Raw genomic sequence first — 18767 nt, 5'->3', positions numbered from 1 at the left:
AAGCCTCTCTCTCTCTCTCTCTCTCTCTCTTGTGTACTCTACAGTCAGCTGGATAAAAACCACATCAGCTGCATCGAGGACGGAGCCTTCAGAGCTCTCAGAGGCTTGGAAGTGCTGTAAGTATCTGAAGTGATGCTATTTATCCACCCCACACCCCTCCCCCGGTATCACTAAATTAAAGCTCTTAGTTAAATTAAGACATTGTTTTGCCCTGCTAATAACCACAACTAATATATACACATAGCGCAGGCCTTTAATTAGTTAGTATGGCCTTGGTCATTATGCCAAAATACCCCCAGTGGGCCTCATGAGGGGGCCTGCATCATGGAGACCAAGCTCCATTAACTCATTGTTCCACACAGTTGACAGAAGCGTTCCCCTCCATCACATTAACACCACACCACACCCGCCCGCTCCTCCACCTCCTTCTACAGCCCCATCCAGCCCTGGGCGGCCCATCTGACAAGGGAGCTCCAACCATCTCCATCAGAAAATCCCATTCAGTTTAGCATTGCACTCCCCGAGCACGTTTGTGACCATGTTGTGCATTTTCCTTTTCAAACATTCAATTAATCATCCCTTGTCAAAAATCATAATCACAGGCCTCGGTGAGAGCGCTCCACCTGAAACAATGTAGACACACAGTGCAGGCCGGGGGACAAAGGCACTTTGACAGCCTTGTTATTTTTATGGTGAAAGACTGCCGACGTGCATGTGGGTTTGTGGTGGTTTTTTTAGGGGGTGGGGAGACAAAAAAAAGTCATTAAAGACGGCTTTCACGGCATGGATGGATTGCAGATGTAGTGATAGGGTTGTCATAATGGTGTAAGAGGGGATGGGGGTGTTGTTTCGGTGGGGTCTGTGTGTGTAGGTTTTATGGGGGAGGAGGACAGGTTGTGTTAAAAGAGGGAGCAGGTTGAAATATGGTAAAGGGTTATTAGGGCTAAATTGAAATGACCTGATTCACTCGCTGCAGCTGATGCCCAGGGTTCGATGAAAGTGTGTGTGGATGTGTATGCGTGCGTGCGTTTGTGTGTGTGTGAACTACAAGTTGGGACGCTTGTGATCATGCTCGTGTGTCTATTTGCATGCATGACTGTACGTGTGCGTGGGAGGTGCGAGGGCTTCCCATCTGTGTGGAATGAGGTGTTATTCCCAGTGGGATGCCACAAAGAGAGATGGAGAGAAAAGAGACGGGGGGTAGTGGAAGAGGAAGGGCACAACAAAACTCTTTTTGAAGTACAGATTTAAAAATGTCTTTTCTGCCCCTGCGCTGACAACCGACTTAATATAACAATGTTTTGTTGCAGAACGCTGAACAACAACAACATCAGCAGCATCCCGGTCTCCAGCTTCAACCACATGCCCAAACTACGAACCTTGTAAGTCACACATATTCCACCGCAACCTATTCTGCCCCTCCTGAGGTTTTCCTTTAAAATAAACCTATATACTCTCTATGCATACAGACACAGCAGAGGACATGCTGCAGTCAGTGATAGTAGATAGTTTCTGTCATTCCAATCATTGTTGGGAAGAAGCCATAACAAGACCACAGAAGGGGTCTGTAGCAATGCCAAGGGCCATTATCCAACTAAAGGACATAGAACAGCAACTGGCTCAGATAGACTCAAATATCCACAGTGACCTTTTGTGTATTGTGCATTGTATGTGATTACTTACTCTGAAATCATATGTAAATTAAAACAATTATACTTGCTGAATCCACAGTTCTTGTGGTCACTTTTGGGCTTCCCCACTCCCAGTGGGGGCTACGCTATATAGCCTATGTCTGTGCATAATAGGTTTTGCAAGTCAGCGTACGTGCTCCAGACGTCCACCGCACCACAGCACCGAGTTATTCTGGACCGGCACAAAATTCCAGGAATGTTTGGAGTACTGGGTTTTGAAAAGTCTTCTTTAGTGTTTCTCCTTTTTTGAATGTGCCATTTACGATCATTCGTGTAGCATGTTATTTAGTGTGTTTCGCCACAGGGACGCGGTGTAATGAGCTCTAGGAAAGAACAGACTTACAGCAGGTGGTGTTTTAGATTGCAAAGAAGGCTGCAGAGACCTTTTAATGCATCCATGTTTTCAATCGTTTTCTCTCTTTTCACAGCCGCCTGCACTCCAACAATCTGAACTGCGACTGTCACCTGGCCTGGTTGGCCCAGTGGCTCAGACAGAGGCCTACCATTGGTCTATTCACCCAGTGTACGGGTCCCCCTGAGCTCAGAGGACTCAATGTGGCAGAGGTGCAGAAACATGAATTCAGCTGCTCAGGTAAGACTTTGCAGAGGTCAAACTTTGGAAGAGCGACACCACAGGAACATTGCTTTTGATATTATGTGTTGTTTATTTATGAAATGTCCACTAGATGAGAAGACCTTGTTTAAAAGAATGTTAAAAAGGGCTGAAATGATAAACCTATTGTTGCACATGGGAAATCAGTGCAAAACACTTCCTGTCCTTGCTAATGGGTGTCCTCCTCCCTACTCCCACTAGTGTCCTCACCTGGCAGCCACCTGACAGCTCCTCTGCCACAGGGCAACCCCCCCCCCCCCCCACACACACACGCACACACACCCCCCTGGTCTTTCCTCCGGCGCTTTCATGTGTCTCCAGCCTTTTGAAGTTGGCAGCGGTGCCAGGAAAATGTATATATATATATATACATATTTATATATATATATATATATATATATATATAACACACAGCTGGTGCAAAAGGCAGTCGTGGTACCCATCTCCACAGTTGTCACATTTCATGACCTCCTTTCCACCTTTCACTTCCTCACACACAGAGTATTGGTGTCTTTGGCTGTGTGTGAGGGAGAGACCATGTGCATGTGGGCGTGGCATGGCGTGCATTGGGGTTATCATATCAGGACAATGGAAAAACAGCATGAGAACCTCCACTCCCCACAAGGCCATCTCACTCTCAACACCAGCTGTGCGGGTGTTTGTGTCTATATGTGTGCGTGTGTTTGTGGGTGTGTGTCCTTTTCTTTCTCCCTCTCTCCATGGGTTGTGATTTTTATGCAGCCATACGGCGTGACAGCACAGATCATTAACTATTCATTGCCCGGGGAAAGAGACTCAAAGCGTGGGAGTCTAATGGTACAGAAGGGGAGCAGAGGGTGTCGGGGAAACTTTGGGGTCTGGGGGTCTACAGAAACAGAGACTTGAGGTTTTGTGTAATGGGTGGTTGCAGATTGCGTAGTGTGCTGATATTAGCTTCCATCATGTAAGAGTTAGTTTTGCATTCAAGAAAGTTGTCGATTCGGTCTCATACGGACTGGTCATCGACAGTTTTTGGCCAAGAACAAACAGCTGGATGAACACTACTATCTATCACTGTGTATTTCTACCTCTCTGTATAAACACACAACCATGCATCCATGCAAACACGTGCACACACACACAATCACATGCTCCCGGTTTCTTCTGGAGTGGATGAGTGACCAGAAGTTGAACTCCCAGTGAAGAACTCATTAGGGACCGGCTCACTGGCACACACGCGCACACACACACACACACACACACACACACACACACACACACACACACACACACACACACACACACACACACACACACACACACACACACACTTTTAACACGTACACATTTACTTTTTTTTTTTTTTGTATTTTCAGTGTTCAACACTGTGTGTGTTTGCGTGTGTACTTGGATTGTGCTGTGACCAGGCCAGGCCACCTGCGGGGGATTTGGGGCAGGGTGGCGCTGTGTTGCCGGAGAGGAGGAGGGAGAGGAGGAGGGAGAGGAGGAGGAGAGGCATGTTGTTGTTGTGAGAACCAGGAGAAAGAAAACGGGGTACAGTCAGTGTGTTATTAGCTGCCGCAAAATCTGATGAAATTCTGCAGCAGTCTCAGCAGCATCATGACTCATTGACTCTCATTCCCAGTGTTCGACTGGAAAGCGCCACGATATTGGAAATGTTTGTCAGTAATGAGTAGAGTAACACATTTACTGCCTCACTTTGACAAATTATATCACATTTTTCCAGGCAGCCGTTTGTCATGAATCAACTACAATTCACATTAAAAATCCCAAAACCTAAATTAAAAGCTTATTACTATCAGTTTAAAAAGAAAAAGCTATGAATTTTTACTGAATGATGAAAAACAGGGCAAAGAAGATTACACGAAAAACATTTAACTCAAGTTGAAAATTGGATTTCAAAAATAACATTTGCAGAGCAAACACTTTTTACTTTTTTTTTAAATTAGTTAGCGGGAGTCTGGTGCGTGACCAGCAGCTCATTTGTGGTTTCTCTCCATTTTTGTCTTCACTTTCTATGACCAGTCGCAGTTTTTGAAAATGATCTTGTTTATGAACAGCAGGAAACAAAGACATTTTTCCTCGCAAGCAAGATTTAAAATCTTGGTGAAAATCAATAAAAAGTGATGAGCCTTAATTAAAAACCACTATCAGTTTCATCCTAATTATTTTTAATCCTCTGGCTGTCGTTGGGATTTGACTGACTGGTTTGTCTGAATGTCCTCTGCTGTGATTTATTGAGCAAAACATTTAGACTCCCTTTGCTCTCTCTGATCATTTGCAGCAGAGGTAACTAAAAGTTAGAAGCTGCTTCTGCCAATTTAGGGTTACATGACAGAAAATTAATGACTGTTGTAGTGAATTACTGCTCCCGAGGCATAATAAATGAAGTGAAAATATTATGTTTGAAATGAGGAGTGCGTAATAAAGTAATAAATTGCTTGCGGGGTGGAATAAAATACAACTTGTGTAGTGGGAAACAGGGATAGAGATGACTGAATAAAGAGGGGAAGGGAAGAGAGGGGGCGAACCCAACTGTGGTGCTAAAAGGGAATTTGAGGAAGGAGAGGAATGGGAGGAAGCCAGCGATAACATTTTTGAAATGATGAGAGAAATGAGGTGGAGTGAGGTTAAATGTAAAGACGTGCGAGCAAATGGACAGGAGGTAATGGATTGCAGTGGCAGCCATTGGCAGAGTTATGGACGTGGAGAGGCTGAAAATGAGGACGCTAAAAGGAGTGAGAGCGAGCAGAGAGCGCAGCTCCGGGAGGGGAGAGTGATAGGAAGGTGAAAGCAAACAGAACGAGGGAAATGGTGACAGGAGTAGAGTGGTAGAGACGGCGGACAGGGAGGAGATAATGGGGAAAACAGCGGTAGAAAGAACAGGGGACGGGCGTACATCAAACAGCTTCACCTCAAGTATACCTGTCAGAGAGCTGTCATTGTTAAGGCCGCTCCAGCTGTGCTCTGCACTCTCCCTGATCCCAGACCTGTCAAATACGCCATGTTAGATCAGAGGGGACTTCTTCTCTGCCCCACACCTGATCCCAGAACTGTCAAACCTCTGCCATCCTCGATCACAGGGCCTCAGATCACGCGAGTTTGAACGACTCTTGATGCTATTTGTTGTGTTTACCTGTTTCCCAGATCTGTCAAAGCATCTCCTCCCTTCAGGCAATTGATTGTGATTGGCCAGATACTGTACATGAAATCTGACCTTAAACACTGGATTTCAGCTCAATAGTCCCACAGCTAAAGCCAACAATTTCATGGTAAAGTATAATGTTTGGCAGCGATCTTTCTCCCTGTTTTAGGGAGTGGAGTTGCGAGCACTGCGCTTTCACTGCCACTGACTTTCACCATCACTCACTCTGTCTCCCTCTCCCTGAATCTCTACTCCCCCTCTCACACTTTCTCTCTTTCTAGCATTTTCCACTCAAGCTGAGCGATAGATAGATAGGAAAGTAATCAAATATTCATGGTTTGAAACTTGGATTAGTAATGCTGTGTAAATGAGGCCATTTAAAAGTCTGTTTTATTCATTTTATCTGGGTTAGGCTTACATACACACATCTTGAACACACACATACACACATACACACACACACCAAACACACCATGTTGGCAGCGCAGGCGCCCGCTCTTCACCACGTCGCTGACAGTGCCCCAGCTATTTGAACAGGTATCTAGAGACAGTGTGATGGGTTGTGTGCTCTGTATGCAAATTGAAAAGTTGAAGTGTTTTAGAACAAATGGAAGTGAAGAGGTGGGGGCTGTAAAGCTGAATGTGCAGAATGGCATCAATTCCACACAGAGAACGCAGACTCAGGAGGAAAATTTGCAGAGAGATCAATGGATGTTATTGGGAGGCTTTCAATCGCCCGCTCCAGCTCTATTATTCATGTCTTTCTTCTCCTCTCTGTATACTGTGGCACTCCTTTAATAGATAACCTAGTTTCTTGCCCATTGATTCTCAAGGATGTACGGCTTTACAATAAAGTCAAGAAAAGGATGTTTTTCATTTCTTTTTGTCAATGTCAGAACATCTCAGAGAATGTCTTCATTTGCGATTCACTTTATCAAGCAGAAAGGGGCGATGACATGACAGTGGAGAGGAGTTTGAGCTCCATTGAGTGCCGGAGCTTCTCTGTGTCACAGCAACAAATCCTTCGGCAAGCAATCTCCCCCTTCATCCTGTTCAGAGTCCTGCTGCTCTCAGGGAAACCGACCGCATCCGAGCTGCGTTCACACACCTGTAGGAGCTGCACATTCTTTTCTTTCACACTGACTCTGATGCAGTTTTTGTCTTTTCTTGTACTTTTCTCTGCAGGTCACCAGGAGTCTACCAACCTGCAGCCGTGCAGCACAGGTGGAGGCTCTTGCCCGGCCATGTGTACCTGCAGCAACAACATTGTGGACTGTAGAGGGAAAGGTCTCACCGCCATCCCAGCCAACCTGCCTGACAGCATGGCCGAGATGTAAGCACCGCACCTGCTTAATAAGAATCCAATGAAAGATGTTATCAAGACCAATGTAACCTTGTACAGGAACACACACAACGTAATCATAAATAGACTAAATGCATTCTTAATATAGCCTAACTAGATCTAATTTTAGCCCTATGTCTGGATCATTGTTTAATCAGTTTTCTGTATCTTTTCTATTATGATATCAGACTACTTGGCATAAGCAACTGGACCCTGCCACAAGTTGTTTCAAGTAATGTCATCCTGAAACATCTAATTTCATTTCCCTAGAGGATAATGTCAGATTAAATTTGCAGATATATTTTGATGAACATATAGTAGCACAATATTCTTTACCAATAAACTTTTACTTAATGCTATTAATCATATAGATCTCTACGTGGATCGGCAAGAGGTGGGTTTCAGAGACATGCAGTGACATCCACAGCTGCATTGTTCTTTGAAGCCTGGCACTGCAGGGCATTTGTTAAAGACCTGTATGTGTTTTCCATATGAATCTGTCTGTGTGTGCTCATGCAGGGGGTTAACAAGGCTGAGAGGATTTAGGCATGCATGTTTCATGTATGTATGTCACTCTAGCTCGCTTTTCTCACCATGCATCACCTGGCAGGGAGACATCCATTTGCCTTACACTGAGAGGGACACATGCAGACCCGGTGCTAGACTTTAAAGTGAGACTGCATGCTCATGTCAGCTCAGATGTGCTGTGTACCGCATGCGAGCGCTTTGCTAACATCCCTCCCTTAGTTTATCAGTCCTGTTACATCTGTCTGGGCATTAACCGTTTCCAGCCCACATGCCATCAGCCTGCGCGGGCCGGCTAGACTTTTCAAGGTAGTGCTTTTACACTCTTTATCACAGGTTTAAAGCCTGAGGCAGAAGTCTGCATGAAATGGTACAGTAACACCATGATTTATGCACAATGAGAAAAAAAAGGGGAGGATGAATGGAGAAAGCCAGCGGTCGCATTGCATGTTCTTCCAAGGAGCATGTGTGTAGTTAGGAGGACACAGCAAGTTTCTAGGTCTCCTCCTCCCCATGGGGTCTGTTTATAAATACCCAGCTAGCATGGAAGTCACAGATCCCATGTTCCCCAACAACCCTGACCCATTTCTAGTGCAGTGGTGTGCTCAATTTCCTAATTTGGACATGTGGTTCACACTTCTGTGTGTTCTTATCTGATTGATTGAATGACCACCCATGAAATATTGAGATATTTTAAAATCAGCCCTCACACGTCTTGAAGTATTGACTTCTGATATGTAAATAATTCAACCTCACCCTCATTTTTAGCCATGTTTTATGGTTTGTGGACCTCTTCGTACCCTCAACTTGTAATTTTCCACAAGTAGAGTACCTCGTAGAGTCTGGTGTGATCTATGAGCCCAATAACCGGCCAGCAGCGCAGATGGGGGGAACAGGGAGACGGCAGAAAGATAGCTCCACCATGGTTCGGTTTTATAGACAGTAGATTCCCTCCGCACAGCAGATGAGTAAAGACATTTTAAAAGCCTCCCTGCCCTTTACATCTAATTGGTGCTTAACCGTGTCCTGCTAATAAACTCTACTATGTTCTGATTCATCTTTTACAAGACCAGGGTGAAACGCCAGCTTATATCATGCACATTCCTCCTGTCCTGCCCATCGGAGCTTCAGCTTGCAGGTTATATTCCCACAAGGCTCTTTCCTTCACTCTCTCTCTCCGTCCTGGCTTGCCAGATCACCACAGGCGGGTTTGAGGAGGCAGATCAACGGCAAAGGAATAAATAGAGAAGGGAGGTGGAGGAGGGGGGGATTCACTCAGTAATTTGGTGCAGCAGGTTTGATCTGTGCTTGAAGTTCATTATAAAATCAGTTTCAATTACAGCAAGGCGGGCTGCTGGGTATCAAGGCCAGCCTAATGCCTTGTTAATGAGGCACTCGGAAACTCGCATACACACACAAACACACACATGCTGCTCTCATTATGTACAAATCGGAGAATTGCAACGTCCCTGCCCTGCTCTCTTCTAATGAGTGCCAGTGTGGTGTTTATGGCTGCGAGGATGTGAGCTGGTTTCTGTACTCCTCTCTTGTGAGACCAGGCCCAGTTCGCCTAAACACCACCACCACAACAGATTATTATGCACCATAGTCTCTGTCTGCAGTTACTGAACTCTGCCATAAAATCCCCGACCCCCCCTCCAAAACATACACACACCCCACACACCCCTTTCATCCGCTGCTGCAGTCCTGCCATCCATTTCTGACACACGCACCCAAAGGCATAATGTGTTTCCCCTGAATGAAAACCCTGCTTAGACCCTAATGAAAAGGATGAAGAGCATTGATTGGGCCAACACAAACACCAGTTCACAGACACACACACACACACACATGGACACAAATGTTCAGTCTGATAAATTGGATGGGAACCATTGATTGTCCGTCTGAAGGCAACTCTAAAAGATTGTTTCTTTTTTTCTCTGCCAACGGGACACAGAAGCTCCTTTGTTGATTGGAAGGATTAAGTCGCTCGCACGTATCGATCTGTGAGAAGAAGCGACAATGCGAGAGATAAAAAGTTGTCAGACGGCATGGTGTGTGTGACTGTGCGTGTGAGAGTGTGCCCTCGTCTGACTCAGAGGGTTTTGTTATATGCTGACACACACCGGAGCACCACAGCACGTACACTGACACTGACACACACATGCAAGCAGCATGCAGCAGAGTGCCAGACTGGTTTGGACCAGCCAGACAGACTGGCTGATGAGAGAAGGCGCTAAAGCCACTTGGCCCTAACACTCTGCCGCATGGTGAGGGCAGAGGAACCCACAGCGCTGTCACTCTGCTGTAAATCCAGGGACACACGGCGACAGGGAGACAAAAACAGACAGAGAGAGCACGTCCACCGCAGGAATCTGTGGTCTGGAATCACTGCTATCCTAAGAATGTCAATTGCACTCCTATATCCTCCATAAATGTAAGCCACTCCTTTGAAGGGAAAAGATTGTTGATTGAAAAATTTGGAACTCGAAACTCTTGAGTGGCTGTGGCTGATGTCTAACAAAACATTTACCCCCCATGAATACACATAAACATAGCCCTCAGAGGCTTGTAGTAAATCTGAAGTGTCTCGAGGAGAATAATTAAATCTTGTGAAGATGGTCCCGTGCCAAGGAATCACACATTGAAGAGTGTGATAGTTAAATCTTTCAACAGCATTTGATTTGTTTAGGAGTTTTGAAGATTTTCGAATATTTCACATTTTCTCGGGGGGGGGCCAAAAAGCGTTTTTAATGATCTTTAGATTCCGTCGAAGCCGCCGGCCCACCTCCTCTTACAGGACCGTGCCGCCTGTTCTGCAGCCAGTTCCTCTGCTGGGAGGCAACATGGTAGGACAAGCAGACAGGCCCACAGCTGGCTGCCGGGCCCTGCTAAGCCTTGTTAAGGACAGTTTTAAAAGCTGTGAACTGACCTGCAGATAAACAGCCCTCTGTCAGCTACACCAGGGAATTGTTCTGGGACTGAGCCGGGTCCTAAGTAGCAGCCGGCCTGAAACACACAGACATGCATGCCCACACTAATGGGGTTCGGTGATGTCTGTTTCCCGGGGACCATCTGAGACTGATTAGACTTTGTGACTGTTCTGTATTAAATGACCGAGCGCATGTTTGTCTGTATATTCATTTTGTTCTTTGACAGTTTTTTATGGCGAGATTTTGTCAGACCCTTTTTATGGTTAACTTTGCGCCAGCAGCTCTTGGGCTCACAGGAAAAAGTAAACTAAAAGCAGTAATATTTCACCGTGCCGCAAAGGTTTCAGTGGACACTTTGCAGACACCCAGAGGATAAAGACAAATTTCACAAGTGAGAACAAACAAGTGAGATCATTATTGATTTCAGGGTCTCATATGAGAATGTAAGTGCTGGAAACTGTAAATGTTATACCAAGAAGAAATATGACTTTGAGTTGAAGGCCTTTAACGCCCTTCTCCAAACCGAGACAGAGCCTTTCCCCCTCCAGTCTTTTTCCACAGCACTTTAGTATTCAGATTGTTTATTGGTTCTGAGGATGTTATGACTCCAACATGCCTGGACCTATTACAGCTGGGGAATAGATCTCCGCTAATATAATCAGGCCAATCACTAAGGGTCAGAGGTGATGAGGGGATTACTCAGCTCTGTTGCCATGGAGAAGTCTATTGTTTGGTTAACTGATGGTATCTCCTCTCCTTCTTTCTCCTCTCCTCTCCTCTCCTCTCTTCCTTTCTCCTCTCCTCTCCTTTCCTCTTTCTCTAGACGTCTGGAGCAGAATGGGATTAAGTCTGTTCCTCCCGGAGCCTTCTCTCCCTACAAGAAACTGCGTAGGATGTAAGTACAGCAGTACACTCACCTCAGGGCTAAATAATACAGATGAGAACAAGAAGTTTAGGGCTGGAAAAAGAAGGGACAATTGGCAGTCTTCTCATTCCCATCTTGAGGACCATGAAGTATTTATTTTGTCTGTGCCTAAAGAACATATTCTTGTTCTCAGACTTGGGGTGGCATGGAAAGCAAGCACTCAGATGCTACATGAGCATAATAACAGCTCTCATCTTTCATTGCCGCACGCTGGTATTCCCCTGGCTAGTGTTGTGTCCACTTTGCGCATATGTGTGTGTTGTGCCTGCATTGGCAAATTGTAAAACTGCGGCTGGGATGATGATGAGGGGACGGAGAGTGAGCCGGAATGACGGCCGAGGCCTCGAACTCTCTGGGAGCGAACAGCGATGGGCTGGTAGTCCAGACGGAGTGGTTTTTCGCCTGTTCAGGCAGCTGTCTGGTCACCCAGCCAGAGCACACCAGTCGGCCAAACCCATAACTCCAACACCACCAAGCCTGACCGACATAGCAGCAAAAGAGACGGAGGAAACGGAAGGTCAGGGAGTTTCTCTGCCCTTCTTAAAGGATTCCTCGCCGTTCTATCATCCAACTCCGGGGACAAGTCTGAGGTTCAGATGAGGTGAACACAGTCCACAGACTGAAGCAGCTGCTATCTCGTTGTTGTTCCGGTGAAATCTCAAGGGAAATTAATATTTATACTCACAAAATTGAACACAACTTTTTTTTTTATTACTACATGTTGAAGAATACTGTAAACCATCTCAACTCAAATAGGTCAGATTTCTGTGTTAGAATAAAGACAACCCTTAAATAAATATACATTGTAATATAAGTCTCAAGTCAACAGGAGTGGAGCAGCTACTGTCTTGTAACTCTGGACAAGAAAACTCATTTATTCTTACAAATATAAATGCCAAAATGTTTTAGATCACCATATGTGAGAATAAAAATCACAGACTGGTTTTCGTATCTGTGACTCTTACAGTTACAAAAACAGGGTCGCCACTTATTATGGAACATGATATAATCAAACAAATTCATCTTTTCATACATAATGGTTACACACCAGATTTGATAGCAGCTTGAAAAATTCAACAAACACGAACATTAACAGAATCTGCACTAACAGACTGCTGTGTTACTGTATTTGGTCCTGACTCTAATCTCAAGGGAAATTCTTAATAATCTTTTCATCCAAAAATGTAGAACTATAAACACAGCCTGAAATCTTTTTTCCTAAAAGCTATCCGTATTCATTAATTTTGACACGGAATTTGTACTTTTCATAAAACATAAACAAACCAAAATAAATGGCAGTGAGAACGTGTTACCCTCTCTCCCATCTACTCGTCCAAACAGACGTGACCTGCTACTGTTGCTGCTGTTCATCCTGCATTTAGCAACAACAGTGCATGACTGCGTGACTTTGCTGACCCTCGGTGCCTCTGTTGATTCAGCTGGCCGTGTGCCCTCACTGACCTGGCCTATATGTCCAACACCCTGCATGCACATTGTGTGTAGACAGCATCGAGACATCATGACAAATATGCTCACTCTCCTGGCTCTTCAGATGTTCCTATGTGTGTTTGTAGAAGATTTCTGGCATATTGGATATGGATAATAGCTCCGTATTTGATTATAAGGCAACATTACGTAAGAAAAGGTTATTTATAGGTTTTTGTGTGTGTGTGTGTGTGTGTGTGTGTTTTATTTTTTGTTTATTTTATTTGTAGCATGCTCAGGCATGTGTGTAATGCCTCTGCTGACCCTTTGTGTCCTCTTCTCCAACTAAATGCCAACCACACACATTCTCTTTCACCTTGTCCTGGTTTGAATGACCTACACATGAACCGCTCCTTAAGACAGGGATGGAGTATAGCAGCCCTCGCACACCGACGCATACACAAACAACACACACGCGCAGTGTCTGAGTTTACAGACACACACCAGCGCAGATGTTGGCTCCTTCGCCAGGTTTTTGTTTCCAAGAAACCTCAATCCTTTGCAAGAAGACAAATGGGCACTTATTTAACTGTTACCCCCAAATGAGAAAATATCCCTCTTCTTCACCACATGATGATTTTCCTTCAAAGGTATCCAGTCGATTGGAGTTCAGTCCACATACTCCATTAACTCTCTCTCTCCATCTGTCTTTCTCTCTTTTCTGTCCCACTGTTCCTCATTTACTGTTGCATTTACTCACACACACACACACACACTCACACACACATAAACACATAGACACATAGGCTTAGTGGTTATCCTGTGGGTAGAGGCCTGTGGATCCTATTAACAACGGCTATGTTCAGAGGCAGTCTACTGTATTTTGCTTTGGATTTCAGCCCTACACCCCATTTTCACTCACACACACACACACACACACACACACGCGCGCCATGATAAAACACAGAGCTGGTTGATAGGCCACAAATAATACAAGTAAATGTTTTGATTGGCTGCGAGACTCTAGCCCGCTCCATTTCATCAAATCCCTTGAAGGGACGCACCATTAGATATGGGAGAGAGCTGGAACTCATCTTCTTCCAGCTCAGGCTACATTTGCTCCCCCCCCCCTACCCCCCTCCCTCACACTCCAGTGACAAGCGTGGGCCTCACATCCACCCACCTTCCTATGAGGGTGACACCCAGCTGACAGCGGGATCAGACCTCCCACAGGGAAAAAGGCTTTGACTCTTTCCCAAAATCTCCATTTCCTTAACTCATCCTCTGACCTTCTCCAACACAGAGACCTGAGCAACAACCAGATCTCCGAGATAGCTCCCGATGCCTTCCAGGGTCTGCGCTCCCTCAACTCCCTGTAAGTTGCCCCCGGGCCAAGTTTGTGCATAAAATATCTGCTCGGTTGTCATTTCCCGTGTGTGTGTAAAGCAAGTCTTTGTTGTGATTTCCCAGCGTCCTGTATGGAAATAAGATCACCGACCTGCCCAAGGGGGTGTTTGACGGCCTCTACGCTCTGCAACTGCTGTAAGAGGAACACACACGCACTCTGCTGATCCAGTGCAAACATACATACCAGGCACCCTTTACTCCCACTCAGTAAAAGAGTCATAACCTTCAAATAAACTTTGTACCAGTGCATAGTTTTCTAGATGGAATGCATAATGAATGAATGCATGAAGAAACTCTGACAAGCTGCCCCTCCCTCCCCACCCCTCCACCCCTCCACCTCCCATACCCCTCTCTCTCTCCCCGTCTCTCAGGTTGCTGAATGCCAATAAGATTCACTGCGTTCGTGCCAATGCCTTCCAGGACCTGCAGAATCTCTCGCTGCTGTCGCTCTACGACAACAAGATCCAAACCCTCGCCAAGGGCACCTTCACTTCACTACGAGCCATACAGACCCTGTGAGTCAAACACACACAGACCCACACATATGCACGCAATCATGCTGTCGCACACCAAGACATCGTGAGCCGTCACCATAAAACACGAGCCAACACGGGAGTTGTTTACTCACAGGTCTGTGTAATAACACAGGAATGGAATCATGAGGTAGAGAGGGGAGTAAATCTATCATCTTCACAAACACGCAGACACACACACACAGCTTCTGCGGCCGGATCAAGATCAAAAACAGCACCCACTCTTTCCACCACTGTTACTCAGACAGCAGCCATTCCATCTAAATGAATGCCTCCTTTTTTTTTCGTCCAAGAAACAAAGCAAACCACATGCTGTTATCAATACAGACCTCACACTGTGGCCTCCAACACACTGAAAGTTTTCAACATTGCTGTCTATATATGCCAACACAAGATATACAGGACACCTGTTGAAGATGATGGATAGTGCTGCCCCTTGGCTCGCACCACACATGCACTCACATATAGAGGGCACTGGGTTTAAGGGTCTCAGTCTAAAAGAGGCCTTCTTGTTTTGCCTGCATTGTAAAGACGGGGTAAAAATACATGCTGAGCCTTCCCACAGCCTCGGGTCATCCAAACTGACTACGTCATTTTGGAAGGCAGCACACACTCTTTCCACTGAAGCAGCGTTCAAGGATACAGTCTAATTCATGTCAAATTCAGAATATAAATGAGAATGTTTTGCAATATTTGTTGTATTTGGTTGTGTTTATATTGTTTTTTATTTCTCTGACTGATCTGGATGCCGTATTGTGTTTAACTTTGTTGCATTATACTGAGAGCGGTCCAATATTTTATCAACCCGATTTCCAGATCAAATATTTGACTTCTAATCTAATCTAATTACACAAAATAACTTACCAGCATGACAACTACAGCCTCTAAGATGAAGACTCACTGGGTGATGAGTGCAGAATCACACATGTAATGATCAAGAGATGGATGTGTTTGACTTACATAATGTGTAAGTAGTAGTGTCAGATTTACATAATGGTATGGTGGAACTTCAAAATCAATCAATCTCATGCCCACCAAAACATACCTTTTCATATGTTCCTATTGCTCCAGGTGGGAGTTTGTTACATTGATTAAATTACATTGAATAGAAACATACCACTTGTAATTTCCCTTCTTGACCTTTATCCCATCAGTTTTCATGTGTGTTCCTTTTCCCTCTCCCATCCTTCCTTCCCTTTCTTCCTCTCTCCACCTCCTGTACCTTTTCCCCCGTTTCCCAATCCTCCCCCCTCTCTCTCCTCTGCAGTCACCTGGCCCAGAACCCATTTATTTGTGACTGTAATCTGAAGTGGCTGGCAGATTACCTGCGCTCCAACCCCATCGAGACCAGCGGCGCCCGCTGTGCCAGCCCTCGCAGACTCGCAAACAAACGTATCGGACAGATCAAGAGCAAGAAATTCCGCTGCTCTGGTAGGCCGCTGGCCCAGCCCGCGCCGTCTCCAAATGTCTCCTTCTCACCTCTCTCCCGGCCTCCCTACCTCTCAGACAGGCTGTGTTGTTCTTATTCCACTTGTCTCTCGCTGCTCTTCTCTTACCTTCTCTCTTTCTCTCCGCTGGGAGTGGCTTTTATCGTTCCCTCTACCTCATACCACATTTAATGAGTGATCATTCCTGGCAAAAGGTTTTATTCAGCCCATCATTTGTTGTTCCGGTGCTCCTCGGTCAATATCTCCCCAGACAAACTTGGGGCCAAGTAGGGAGGGATCGTTAGCTATTTCTCCATTTCTTTCCTGTCTTACCACATCGTGAATCTGGTTTCACATTCAAACCACACTGAGCTGAGATCACCAGTCAAGGCTGGTGTAAGGGCTAGAGTTTCTGTACGTGCCCACCATTCCTCTGCCCTCTGCCAATCTCAGGCTCCTGTCCGTCACAGCCTCCATCCTTCCAGCTTTCTGTTTGCCAGGCTCCGGTTTCCCTCATGACCCCTCATCCCTTCACCCCTCCCCTCCCTGCCCTGCCCAGCCAGGCCTCACCATCCGCACCCCTCCACTCCTTACCAACTGCAGTGTTTACGCACTGTGCTACACTCTCTGGCACTCTGCACTGCTGAGGTTTCACACTTCTTTACAGCCTCATTTGTTTGGCTCGACCTGGTGAAGAAGGCAGTCCATGTGTTTTTTCTCTTTTTTCCCTCTTTTTTTGCCTCTTTTCTTCTTTCTTGTTTTCTTTCTCACTGTCTCCCCTCTTTTTCCTCATGTCACTCTTCCTTAGCAACAGCCAAATATTTACCATGTTTTAACATCCTTACTATTTTCTCCACATTGCCATACACAGAGATAGCCCTATGCTTCTCTGGTTAACTGTCATGTATGTTGAGTCACGTGTCGTCATATATAAGCTCTATATATATATAAGCTCTCTATATATGACTGTTTTGATGCATAGCGACACCACAGCTATGTAGACCGTGCTGGTCTCACTGACATCCGTCCCTCTTTCTTTTCTTCATCACAGCCAAAGAGCAGTACTTCATCCCAGGTGAGTGGCTTGTAAACGTTCACACCTATCATTGCCTTCCTCTTTTCTTTAATTATCCACCCGCAGCCATGTAGAGGCATCATGTTTTCCATTACCTTATTCTTCATTTAAATACATCTCCCCCACAGGTTAAAGGATAATTTCAGTTTATTACAACTTGGGTGATATTTTTTGTAGTTTTGCGATCGTTCCTTTTGGTATCAATAATGTTTTATAATGTCTAGTTAATTGATGAGAGCTTGAAGAACAGACACGCGTACAGGTTTTCAACAAACCCACAGATTCATTAAAGTAACATGAAAGCAAATAAAGAAAATGGCCAAGTTTTTGTCTAAACTGCTTCTCGTTTACATTTACCACATGTTACGAACTGACATCTTAGTTCAGTTTTAACCCACAAAACTTTGTGCAAAGTCTTTCTGCACAATGTGGGACTTAAAACCCGAGCAGTAATAAACTGGAACCATCTTTTAATGTGGATGATGTTGGGATGAACTTCAGAGGAAATGGTCTGCACAGACAAAACGCATTAGACATTTTACAGGGTAAAATGAGTTAGTTGGTATTTATGCTAATTGTGCCCACGAGTGACTGAGCCTATGTGTGCATTTTAATGTGATATACGTGTGAGAGCTTCTGTTTCTCCTCAGCTCTGTTTTCCTTACAGTCTCAGCAAATAAAGTCAAAAGGACATGGCTCTTTGCTTTGGCATGAGCACAGACAGTCACTCACCAAGAGGGGCAGAAAGGGAGGGAGGGGGGAGGGAAGGACAGAGGGGAAGGAAAGTGTGTCCTTTCTATCAGTAAAAGCTAAAGAAAATAAAGCCCACCAGAGGACCCAGATTCCTATCAGCGGACGTTTCCGGACCTCTTAACAAGAGCACTTCCAAGAAAATAACAAGGAGGAGCAGTGATGTGTGTCGAACTCTGTCTGTGTGTGCGCGCGCGTGTGTGTGTTTGTGGCGGAGACGTTTGTCTGATTCATGTCTATGTCTGAGTGTCTGCGTACGTGCGTGTGTGTGTGTGAATTAATGTGTCTTTGTGTGCTAAGCTGAGATAAAGCCCTGCACTGGCTTAGAGAACAAATGGGAGTACTATGTAAGCAGAGGAAAGATCAAAGCCAAATGTGATTAATGAGAATTTCACCCTCCCCGAATGATAACAATAAAAGCCTCCACAATACACACATACACGCACCGAACGCGCACAATCACTGACGGCACGGGAATTCCATAATACACTGATAATGAGGAACCAAGCTGCGGGGAATTATGAGAACTTCTACAACTCCAGCGATGAGTCATTTTGCGCCTCAGAGAGGGAAAAACCTCATCCCTCTCCTCTGCGTTTTCTCCACTTTCGTTTAAATCCGCTGACAGTAAAAGTGTCGCCACCACGCATTTGTGACGACGATGATGACTCAGGCTCACGAATCTCTCCCCCCCCACCCCCCCCGGCTCCTCTACATCCTCCAGATCAAAGTTCTGCGCTGTACTTTCATTGCTTCCTCTGGTGCAGGAAATGCCTTGTCCTGTTGTCTGGCACAGGGAAGGACAACTCCTTAATGAACTGCATTACTGGTTCTTTCAGCGTGCTTCACTGAGCCACTCTGAGAGGTGGCACACTTTCAGACAAAAGTTTTCACGCAGGCAGCCAGAGGAAGCCTTTTCTGTAAATTCACTCCTTCACTGTCGAACCGTATTCTAATAAAGTCAGCGATGAGGGTT

The 18767-nt window shown here is 45.3% G+C and overlaps 1 protein-coding gene across 1 annotated transcript in view; it reads left to right on the top strand.

Annotated features, from left to right (window-relative positions):
• The window catches only part of slit1a (slit homolog 1a), an 86315-nt gene that overhangs the window by 51196 nt on the left and 16352 nt on the right, over positions 1-18767 (top strand). The window contains exons 6-15 of the mRNA XM_083988090.1: positions 45-116; positions 1311-1382; positions 2120-2283; positions 6635-6782; positions 11073-11144; positions 13903-13974; positions 14070-14141; positions 14378-14521; positions 15807-15970; positions 17018-17041. Coding sequence (XP_083844216.1) covers positions 45-116; positions 1311-1382; positions 2120-2283; positions 6635-6782; positions 11073-11144; positions 13903-13974; positions 14070-14141; positions 14378-14521; positions 15807-15970; positions 17018-17041 — 1004 coding nt within the window. The remainder of the gene's footprint in view (positions 1-44; positions 117-1310; positions 1383-2119; positions 2284-6634; positions 6783-11072; positions 11145-13902; positions 13975-14069; positions 14142-14377; positions 14522-15806; positions 15971-17017; positions 17042-18767) is intronic.

Source organism: Trachurus trachurus (assembly GCF_905171665.1).
Source record: "Trachurus trachurus genome assembly, chromosome: 15".
Classification (NCBI taxonomy): domain Eukaryota; kingdom Metazoa; phylum Chordata; class Actinopteri; order Carangiformes; family Carangidae; genus Trachurus; species Trachurus trachurus.
The sequence above is the reverse complement of the archived record's forward strand: the minus strand, read 5'-3'. Positions and strand labels throughout refer to the sequence as shown.